This window comes from Caloenas nicobarica, chromosome 5, assembly GCF_036013445.1.
Source record: "Caloenas nicobarica isolate bCalNic1 chromosome 5, bCalNic1.hap1, whole genome shotgun sequence".
NCBI classification, from domain to species: Eukaryota; Metazoa; Chordata; class Aves; order Columbiformes; family Columbidae; genus Caloenas; species Caloenas nicobarica.
Genome location: NC_088249.1, coordinates 36,647,003 through 36,658,180, shown reverse-complemented (window position 1 = coordinate 36,658,180; position 11,178 = coordinate 36,647,003). Strand labels below are relative to the sequence as shown.

At 52.7% G+C, this 11,178-nt stretch overlaps 1 protein-coding gene across 1 annotated transcript; it reads left to right on the top strand.

Annotated features, from left to right (window-relative positions):
• The first annotated feature begins 4,352 nt into the window (after nucleotides 1-4,352).
• On the top strand, nucleotides 4,353-10,176 carry CCDC177 (coiled-coil domain containing 177). The gene is made up of 2 exons (XM_065636481.1): nucleotides 4,353-4,539; nucleotides 5,229-10,176. Exon 2 carries the CDS (start codon nucleotides 5,237-5,239, stop codon nucleotides 7,136-7,138), a length of 1,902 nt encoding a protein of 633 aa, XP_065492553.1. The 5' UTR covers nucleotides 4,353-4,539; nucleotides 5,229-5,236; the 3' UTR covers nucleotides 7,139-10,176.
• The last annotated feature ends 1,002 nt before the right edge of the window (nucleotides 10,177-11,178 follow it).

Sequence of the window (11,178 nt, the reverse complement as noted above, 5' to 3'; positions counted from 1 at the left end):
CCTGGTGACTGCACAGGTTTTACCCAAATACAGAGACTACTGCAGATGTGCCAAACTTGCACAAAACTGAGTAAAGGCCTCTTCGCTATGACCCCAAGAAACCATCAGTGCAGCAACACTGCTGTCAGTTCTTAATACAGAGCACCAGCTCATAGAATCACATAATCATAGAATAGTTTGGGTTGGGAGAGGCCTTCAAAGCTCATCTAGTCCAATCCCTGCAATGAGCAGGGACATCTGCAACTAGATCAGGTTGCTCAGAGCCCCATCCAGCCTGGCCTTGAATGTCTCCAGGGATAGGGCATCAATTTCCTTTCAGCCAGGGACCAGCGAAACCTTTTCATTATGGAGGATCAAGTGGTTTTGGTGAGACAACAAACAGCACGTGCCACTGTGTCACCCAGCAAGATGAACACTAATAACAACTCACCATCAGCATGGTTCACATGCTGGCCTTAGACTACAGCTTCAGAACGAAGCACGTAGTATTTGTAGTGCAAGTCTGTCCCCAGTGGCTGCCAAACAATTTGCTTCTGGCAGTAGCCCTCTGCATTGTCCCTCGCCATATGTGGTTAGCTACAGCTACCTCCTCTTGCACTGCTTTTTCTCTGCTTCCCTGCTCTGCGCATCTGCCCCAGCCAGAAGCTCCATTTCCCTAGAGACTCACATGAAGTGGATGAAGCTCAGCCACAGATGACAACATTAAGCAGAGCCTCTGGGCTGCGAGAGGAGGGGACGGCACCTTGGCTTTGGGCAGTTATTTTGAGCTGCCCTGGGTGCTGCAAGCTCACTGGAACAGCCTGGCAAGGGGCTGCAGAACAACACCTGCAACCCAGGGAAGGAGGGAGGCTTTGCCTGCATCTCCCAGGCAAGCACTTTGTGGCAGCAGAAGGGGGAAAGCAAATAGCCATCCTACAGAGGAAGGGAAAGGCAGGCCATGCAGGGCTGTGGGCAGAGCAGAAGCAGGGAATGACAAAAGCAAAAGGCAAAGCACAGGAATGGATAAAAAGATCCAAGACTGAAATCTCCTGGAGGAGGACTTTGGCTTTTGTCAGGTTGTTACACTGACATTGTGGCGTGCTGGGTTTCAGTCCTTGGCTACCAGGCAAGGCCAGTATGTAAAATCTCACAGGACTTCGTGTCCAGCACTAGCTCAGAGAGGGCCGCCAAGTCACTCGGGTGGAAGTCTGTAAACAAAGGATTATGGCATGTGGCAAGGGGCTGTTTAGAGGGAAAGGACCAAGGGTATCATGGGGTAAGGGATCAGTAAGACCTTAGACTCAGCCCTCATTAAAGTTTTAAACTAGTTCTTAAACCATCCAGCTGACAGAGGAAGGCTGTGCTGGAGAGGCTCTGGTGTGTCTGGGAGGGGTGCAGGAGCTGCCTCTGGGCAGGAAAAGGATACGCTTGGGAAGGCACTGGGTGCCTGTGCTCCATTGGCAGCTACAAAGGGAAGGATCCCACGCCTGGGAGATACCAGCTACTTGTAGCTATGTCAGAGGGCTGCGGTCTCCTCTCCCCAAGGCTGTCACCTTCCCCCTATCCTCACAGTTCAGTAAGGAGCAGGTATATTCTGGTACAAAACTAGGAGCAGTCTGAACAGGAGAGAGTAGGGTGAGAGCTGAAGTAGCTACACGATAGCTAGGTCAGGGTCCTCCCAACAACGGTGTAAACACAGCTTGAGAAAGTACAAAACGTAAAGTAGATGGAGGTGGGATTCAACCTGGAAAACAAAAGCTATTTAGGAAGGAGGAGATAATTCACCAACTAGTGTTCCCCATGGCAGAGGTGGGGAACAGTTCCGGAAAATCAAACTGTGTTGAGCAAACCTTACAAGAGCTAGCAAATTAGAGAAGGGGACACGAGGAGATGCAAGTGAGGAGGAAGGCAACGCACTGGCACCAGGACTTGTGTACACAGCTATCCTGTGCCAGGCAGCACAGAGGCAAGTGCTGGGCAGGAGCCCACTGCTCAGTTCAGGGCAGCAGCTGCTGGGAGAGCCTGACACACTGGGAGGAGGTCAGAAGAAAGGTGATAGCTTTTTATGCAACTGCAGGGGATTGATTTGCAATGACAATATGTTTTCCTTGGCTCTGAGGGGATATAGAAACAGTTTACAAACATTCGTAAGGCATAAACCCAAGCAGGAGGAAGGGCAAATTTGTTGCTAGAGAAGATAAAACAAAGAGACGAAAAACTGAAGCTGAAAGTAACAAATAATATTTTACCAATGAGCTCTAGTAGGTTGTGAAATAGCTCTCACAAGGAGAGCAGGGAAAAACCCAGGCACAAGCAGTTTTAAAGTTGGATGGGAAGAAAGTAATTAATACATGTGCAATGAAGAGCATACAGAAGAATTTATTGAAGTGATACAAATATTTCCACCTCCACAATCTGTAGTCCAAATTTTCCACTGCCCTTCTTCTCTCGCTATCATTAACAGCAATGCAAAGAAGGAAAATACTTATGAAAGCAGGAGCGTAACCTTATAGTACTGCTCTGCCTGAGTGCAGGGATTTCTAGACATTTCTAGCCAACAGAGAATTAGGTTTTATAATGTGTGTGGGAAAATAACTTACTAGCAGTGATCCTCTTCAGCTTCTCCACAGATCTCCTCCTGCCCCATCCCAAATCTCCTGTAGTCTTGATGAGGTAGGGATATGACTCCATGTTCAGATAGTGTGTGTTAATGCCTCCTAAGGTCATATCCAGCTGCTTCTAAAATCTCCCAATAAATCCCCTTCCAATTGCATTTGGAGAACACTTACGGGACTCCTAAAGATCCACAAGGAAGCCTGAAAGATCAAGCCCCAAATACAGCTCCACTGGAGGCTGAAACAGCAACCTGCCAAAAGCCCCAAGAAGCCCACACCTTACCTGGCATATACACTTACCGGCTTAGTATTTTCCATGAGGAGGGAACACAGCCACGGCTTGACAACTACAGTGCTGCAGCTAGTATTAATGGTTAGCCCCATGAGCCAGTGAGCTGGGCTCTTCAGACAGCAGAGAGCTGTTCTCTGGCCTGAGGATTTTTCACATAATTAATTACCGAGCTTTATAACTGTCCCCTGCAGACTATGATGATGAATGAATGAGATCAGATTAGTCAATACGGTTTATTGGTGGAGTTTGCCCAGTTGCTGCAGATGTATCATTACTGTTTGCATTCATCAGCACAGAGATGAGCACAATTCAAAGTCTTTGCCTGTACAATTTGAAATCACAACCAACCTGCAGCTCTTCAGCTTTCTCCCAAGGACTCCCTAAGCCTTTCTTGGGTCCTTCTTTTGCTCTGTATCCTTGTCCTAGGCCATCCTGGAAGTCCTTTGGTGAGTACCAGGTCCTTCCTCATTAAAGCAAAGCAGACTAAGGCTGCGCCTGTACAGGTTAAACGAGACGTTGCTGAAAAGCACTGAACTCGTAACAGAGTGGCTAATGGTGCATTTGCTCTGCCTGACAAAATCAGAGTTGCTCCACTATGTGGCACAGATGCTCTGCAGCTCCACAGCCAGCAACAATCCCCTTTTTGCTGAACGACATTTTTAGAGCAGGGCATTCCTCAACCCCACAGAGGCTGTTGAGCCCAGGATCCCTGCAGAGACGTGGGATCTATCGAAGTAACTGCAACCAGCATGTTCAAAGTGAGTGCCCGAAAAGGCGTCTTGTATTGCCTACAACGTCACTCTAGTTCCCCCTTTGTCAGTCCTGACACATCCCTGCAGCAAGCAATAGCTTGCATTAACGCTAAAAGGAACAGGGTTTCATGGCTAGAAACTGCTTTGAACTGAAATTTGAGAGCAGTGCCTTTCCTTTCCAGCTCTGGAACGAATTCCCCAGGTGGCCCAAGGCTAGGCACCTTCATCTCCCTGTGGCTCAGTTTGCCATCTGTAAAACTAGGTTAGCATCCCCTCCTCCTTCTTACACCCCTTTTATCCTTGCTTATATTCACTGTAAATACGGATGGGTTTGTTTGCATGAAGGCGCAGTGCAAAATAGGGGGCACGACCCTGGAAATGCCGCTCGTATGGGGAAGGTCTGCAGGGAAGGATGCGTGCACGGAGGGGCAGATGCACGGCAGGACGCCGGGATGGAGGGATGCGCACACGGACGGAGGATGCCTGCAGAGAAGGATACACGCCTGGCGGGCCGGGCGTTTGCCCACTGCCCGAGCCAGCCCCGACGCCGCTCCCGCCGCAGCAGCGCCCGGCCCGGCCCCTCGTGGTGGGGGGGGGACGAGGGGCGGGACCCCTGCCCGGCAGCGGCGCTGCCCCCGGCCCGGCCCGGCCCCACCGCGGGGCTGCGGGGCGGGTTCCCCCCGCGCCCGCCTCCGCCCGCCCCCCGCGCGGGGCCTGCAGCGGGCAGCGCGGGGCGCCGCAGCCTGCGGGCGGCCGCCGTGCCCGCCGCCGCCGCCGCCCCGGAGGTGGGGGCGTCGCGCGGGGCCCGGGGTGCCATGGAGGAGCCGCCGCCGCCGCCCGCCTGATCCCCGAGGCTGCCGGCACCGAGACAAAGCGCGGGGCTGCCCGCCGCGCCCGCCCGGTGAGTGCCGCGGGGGGCTCCGTCCTGCGCCGTGGGCACCGGCCCGGGGGGGGAGGTCCCGGTCCCGCACCCAGCCCTGCGTGACACCCGCGTCCACCGCTCAAACGCCCCCCACCCCAAACACCCCCGTCCGCCGCTTTGCCAAGCCCGGAGCACCACAGGCATCCTCCTTCAAAGCCCAACACCCCCACCCGAACTCCCGCACCCCTGGCCCAGGCAGACACCATGCACCCCCGGCACTCCCATTCGCAGACAAACACGCCTGCGCCCACAGCCCAGACATACTGCAGGGACTCTGAACGCACCCCACCGGCACCCCAAACACCTCCATCACCCCAAACGCCCCCACGCACATCCCCATGCACAACCCACGCGCCCATCACCCTACGGTGCCTGAGCACACACTCCCAACACCCCCACTGCCCGCCCAAACATCCCGCTGCCCCAAACCCACCCCACCCCATCAGACACCGTGCCCCCCCAAACACCCACGCAACCTGCCCCACTCCTTCTGCAGACGCGCCCCAGCTGCACTCCCCCAGCCTGGGCACCCCCGCTGCAGACCCCGCGGCCCCTCTCCAGCTCCTCCTGCACGCCCTGCCCTTGCGCCTTCCCTGGGAGACAAAAGGGGACCCTGCGCCCCGCTCGCCCGCCGCCCCGCTCACCCGCCGCCGCTCTCTCTCTTGCAGGCCGAGCCATGGTGGAGCCGCCGGCTGAGCCTCCCCCGCAGCCCTGCCCGGCAGCGCCCGGGGGAGCAGCGGCGGGAGAGCCGGCCCGTCCCAGGGAGCAATCGCCGCTGCTGCACCTGGACCTGTACAACTTCGACAGCGCGGCGGCGGAGGGCAGCCGGTACGTGCTGACCAGCCCGCGGTCGCTGGAGGCCTGTGCCCGCTGCGCCGTGCGGCCGGTGGAGCTGCTGCCGCGGGCGCTGGGGGACCTGCTGCGGGAGGCCCCGGGGCGCTCCATGCGGGTGGCCGCCGGCCTCTACGAGGCCTACGAGCGGGAGCGGCGCCGCAAGCTGCAGCAGTGCCGGGAGGAACGGGAGAGGATTATCCGGGAGGAGAAGAGGCGGATCCTGGCGCCCCTCGGCAGCCTGCCGCCCTCGCCCGCCGCCCGCGTCGCCCCCCGGGCCGCTGCTGCCACCGCCAGCGGGCCACGGCCCCACGGCGGGGGGAAGGCCGGGGCAGCGGGGGGCGCGAAGGCCAAGAGCCACTCGCTGGACTCGCTGCAGAAGCGCCGTGAGGGCAGCTGGGGCAAGACCTCCTCCGAGTCGGGGGCCTCATCCTCCTACAGCGGGGAGAGCCTGCGGGAGCGTGGGGGCAAGGGGGGCGGCCGGGGCCGGGGGGGAGCCGCCACCAACGGCGCCCTGCTGGGGCGCAGCTTCAGCCTGGGCGACCTCAGCCACTCTCCCCAGACCGCCCAGAGAGTGGAGAGGATCGTCAGAGAGGTGAAGAGGAGGAAGGGCCTGTCGGAGGTGCCCGAGAGGGACAAGAAGATCGCGGCGCTGATGATCGCCAAGCACCAGGAGGCCAGCCTCCTGCGGGAGCAGCGGCAGGCGGCCCACCTGCAGTGGGACAGCCAGCGGCGCCTGGCAGAGCAGCGCAAGGAGCAGGAGGAGAAGGAGAAGCAGAGGGCTCTCCTGCAGGGCCAGCGGATGTGGGAGAGCCAGGTGGAGAAGCGGCGTGGGAGGCTGAGCCAGGAGCAGGAGGAGGTCACCTTGCTGAAGCAGAGACAACGCCTGGTGTGTGAGGAGAGGTGGCGGGAGCAAGCAGAGAAGCAGGAGCGGCTGCGAAGGGAGAGGCTGGAGAGGGCTGTGCAGGAGGACAAGCAGAAGAAGCTCCATCAAGAGCACAACCTGAAGGCAAAGGAGGAGGGCAAGAAAGAGCACCGGGAGCGAGAGGAGCAGCTCTTGCAAGAGAAGCTGTCCATGGCTGCGCAGAAGAGGCTGAAGAAGGAGGTGCAGTTGCAGAAGGAGAAGAAACTGCTCAACCAAGCAGAGAAGCTGAAGCACGAGGCGTTGCTCAAGGAACTGGCCAAGCAAGAGGCAGAAGAGAAGGAAATGCTGAAGGCCTCCCTGGAGATGAGTTTGACCAAGGCTCAGGAGAACTATGAGCAGCTAGTGGAGAAGAGAAACCAGGAGCTGAGGGAGAAGGCCAGGCGAGAGGATATGCAGATCCAGAGAGCCAAACTGGCAGCAGAGAAGAAGGAAAGAGAGCAGAAAGAGCACTTGGAGGCCATGGCTAGAGAGACAGAGAGAAAGCTCCAGCATGCTGCCCAGGTAGCCGAAGAGGCTGTCCAAGAAAAAGCCCGCAAGGTGGTCTTGAGCCGTCTGGAGAAAGAGAAAGTACAGAAGATGAACAAGCAAAAGGTGGAACAGTATGAGGACTTACGGCGCAGGGAGATCCTCCTCTCTATAGAGAGGAAGCTGGAGAGGAGTGAGCAGATCTTCAAGGAGAAGAAGACTGTCTTAGAAAATGCCAGGTCTGTTGCTCGGGCGTCCTTCCATGTCCGGGAAAAAGTACGGGAGGAGACAAACGTGCGCACCTTTGACAAGATGGCCTTGGAAGCAGAACTGCATGCCCACCTGAATAAGAAATGAAAGGCTTTGTCGTGGATGAGCTGGGATACATAACTGGTAGTCCATGCTAATGCATCAGGAAGCTCCTTCATATTAACATTTAAAAAACAACAGCAACCAACAGCAACCCTAATTATTTTGAGGGAACAGGGTACCGCACAAAAACGTGGCAGCTATTTCACGTACTTTTTAAAATATGTTTTTGTTCCAGGCATGTTTTAAGGACTGACCTCAGTCATATTTATAGAGGGGAAGTGAGATTTTTTTGTCCTCCACCCCACAAGCACATGTGTTTTCTCAGAGAGGGCTGCAGAAGTAGTCTCCTTGAAGCCTGTGAATTACCGATTGATTGTCTACACTGGAGCTGACTACAGCTGCACTCTTTTCAGTTGGAAATGCAGACAGCAGAAACTACTGACTACTAGAGCCTATTGTCTAAGAACCAAAACCACCCCAGCTGATTCTGGCTTGAGTGACAGGCAGCTTGGTTTAAGTTACGGGACTGCATTTTCAAAGTGGCTGCCCTCCCGTGCCTAAGGTGAGGAGGGCTGGAGTACAAAATGTCGTGTGCCCCTGGGTACCCCTGCACCTGCCGCTGGTACCGAGCAAGAGAAAGCACAGATCAAGACCTCATAACACCATGTAAGTAGACATTATGATCAGAGCTGGGCAGAAGCTGTTAGAAGTGCTCAACAACACAATTTCACTTTTGCTGTTTGCAACTGTTGCCCCTGCCAGGCATCCTCACCTCTCCTTCTCCTGTCGAAGTTTCTCTTGCAAACATCTGTACAATTTATTCTTTGAGAGGAAGAGGAGAAGGAGAGAAGTTTGTGGGCAATCCACAAACTGACAGGCACCCGCACAACCCGCTTGTTCATTAGGATATAAAAATGAATGAACCTGTGGAATCTGGCCTTTGTGCCAAACTTGTCAATCATTTGTAAATAGAAATCTGCAAACAGATTACATAGAGAAATTGCCACCCTTGGGAACTCTCAAAACATGAGGAGACTCTCAGCAGCCGGATCCAGCTTGGCCTGCCATGAGCAGGAGGTAGGACCAGGTATCCTCCAGAGGTCCTTTCTAACTTAATGGTTCTATGAGCTGCATACAATGAGACCTTTACCCAGCTCTTATCATAGTCTGCTGAGCAGGGCAGCATTTGTCTGTCCACTGGTGCTAACAGATGTATTCTTATATAGGGCACAAGAAAGAGTAGATGCACAAAATAAGATACATTACAGACTCTCTTAGATGAGGTGCACAGCTTTTTTATAACTCTAACTCAGTACGGGTTAGAGGGAACCGAGTCTTTCTGCCATTAATGCACTGGAAATGTGAAAAGCCTACCTACCGCCCTGCACAGTATTCAAGAAAAGAGTGTCTGCTCCAGGTTTCCACGTTTACTCTCTGCTGGGTTGCAGTTATGAGCACACAACCGAACCAGGCACTTTCTGCTGTTTCTTTTCTGGCTCCGGGCAGTGCCAGCTCTCTGTTCCACCATCCATGATGTTGTGCTGGGTTGCTGTGGTGACAGCATCGGACCTGGCATGTGGAGGAGAAGCAGCAAGAACAGCCAGGATCTTGTTTCCTTGTGGATGTCTCTGACATACAGCACAGTAGAAGAGAAAACCAGAAGGTTGACATACAGCACAGACATGCAGTCCTGCATGCATAGATTGCTTACCAGAATTTCCCAGGAGGTGACAGCAGGTCAAAAACCTCTTAGAAGGCTTTAAGGAAAGTGTTAAATGAACAGCAGCAACAGTAGACCAAACACACCCTGGTACCCTGCAGGGCTGGAGACATTATACAAACAGTGTTGAAAATGAAGCAAGTGGGGATTTTCTTTGGTTTTGATGGAACTTGCTCTTTGAATCATGGTACAATTGGTGCTGTTGAGGGCAGGCAGCATAAAAGCAGGAATTAGGGCACCTGAGTGACGTTTGCTCCCTCAGTCATTGGCTCACTGTGTAATGCCAGGCAAGTCCCCAGAGGCTGAGCTTGCTCCTGTTGATATAAACGGAAGCAGAGTCAGGCTCTTGGGATTGCTGGGACTTGCAGGAAATAGTAACACTCAGAAAAAACACTTCAAAGACTTTGGACAAGTGATGCTAACAAAGCACAAAGTACTATTTATTTATTTATTTATTTATTTATTTGAGTGGTTATTCAAGTAAAACATACCTGTTGGTGAAAAGCACTGATTAACACTGAAATCTAAAAATCTTGGTAGCTGTGGGAAGGGCAGCTGCATTACTGTTTCCAGCTCGGAGTCTGTCCCCCCACCCTCACCCTCGAAACAGCAATCAGTCTGAACAGTGAAACCAGTCCTGCTGTAACACCAGAGAATGTCCTTGATAAAAAAGTTGTCTTCATGTGTTGTTTGTACTGCAGTGGTCCGTGTGTGCCCTTGTAGCTGCAAAGACCTAGAAAAGAGATGCCCAGAGGCCCGAATCCAGCCTGCACAAAACTTCCCTTGCTCCCTGGCAGCATTGGAATTGGGATAAAACCTGCAGTGACTCCAGCATAGCCAAGATTTCAACTTGTTTTTAGCCTTCAGGGCTGCAGAGAAAGCCTGCCAGCACGGATGTGAGGGCTCTTGCTCCTCTTGTCATCGCATCGTGGCTGAAGTTCACTGCTTGGTCCATTTAGCAGATGGCAAATGGGGAGAGCTGGGAAACAGCAGAAAGAAGGCAAAGTGTGGTGGGTGAATGAGCAGACACAGGCTCTGACTGGAACAGCAGTTTTCACCTGATGGTCTACTGCAGTCTATGTGAAGGCTTTGTCCAAGCCTCCCTCTGACAGGGCATTTCTAATGTTGACCGAGAACGTTTTACAGCCCTTGAGATGTCTTGGCCACTGACTGTAATTACATCTGGGGTCCATCTCCTGCTGCTGACTGAGTTTGATACCTAGGGGCTACAGCCAAACTAATCAAAACACACCTACATAGTGGTAACTGGATTGGCAAACTACTGTTCCTGTATCATGCAGCGTGCAGCTCAAGTTTTGAATGTGCAATCTAAGAAAAAATATTTTTTTCCAAAATACATTAATTTGTGTATGTATGTTTTTTATTTCTGTTGTGGTTCTAGTCCAAAGTCTATGAAAGTCAATGGAATTTATAAGTTGTTTAAAATTGCAGCATGGAAAATTAAGTCAGCAAGTTGGGCAGAGGCATGAGAGGTATTTCTTGGGTCTGCTTATGCTTCTGTTTATTTGAGAAGGAGTTTTACTCCTGGATTTCTGTGGGAACAGAAATTAAACCCTGGGACACATGTAAAAAATATGGCCCTTTTAGATGAGGCTTATATGATGTTTTTGATACTGAGCTGCAGGTCAGGAAGAACCAAAAGCAAGCAACATGTTGCCTCACAGCTCAGAAGTAGATCATGGCTTATTTAGAGCAGAGGAGCAGCTGGTGGCATTCAGTTAGTTCCTGCGGAAAAATAACTTAGGTTGTTCCTCTTCTGGGATTAGAAAACATGTTTTAGGCTATTGCTGTATTATAAGGTATAACTGCTTCTAGGCCATGTGTGTGCATGCAGCGGAATGACCACTGGACCTTGAAATACCTGTGCTTTAAAAGCAACAGCAACAAAAGAACAATTACCAGGAAACTTCTTTGACCGATAATACATCTTAGATCCAGAAAGGATCAAATTCCCAGGTTTCAATTGCTGAACACTTGGAGTCTAGCTCCCCATTTCACATTGGATCCCGTAGATCTAATGGGACAACCACTGGATCCAATGCCACTAAACATTCAAATCTAAAGCCAAACACTGACACATGGATGCACCTCTAAAAAGAGCTCCAGGACCAAGTCCTGGGATTCATTTTCAGGTAGGACTCCCATCATTATATATTAACATTTTGCCTAGTGAGACAACAGGATCAAGCACACAGTACTGGAAGAGTCTGTCAGACAGACGGGTGCCCTGTGATTCTCACTTCAGTGAAACCAAGGCTGCAGGATTAGTTCATCTTGTATTAGACATCAGAGAACTCACATGTTGGGGAGAATCTTTAAAGAGCAGTTTCTTTTCCCTGAGCTC

Bases quoted from the DNA above. Each gene is read 5' to 3' on its own strand.
- CCDC177 (XM_065636481.1), top strand. From the start codon at position 5,237: ATGGTGGAGCCGCCGGCTGAGCCTCCCCCGCAGCCCTGCCCGGCAGCG.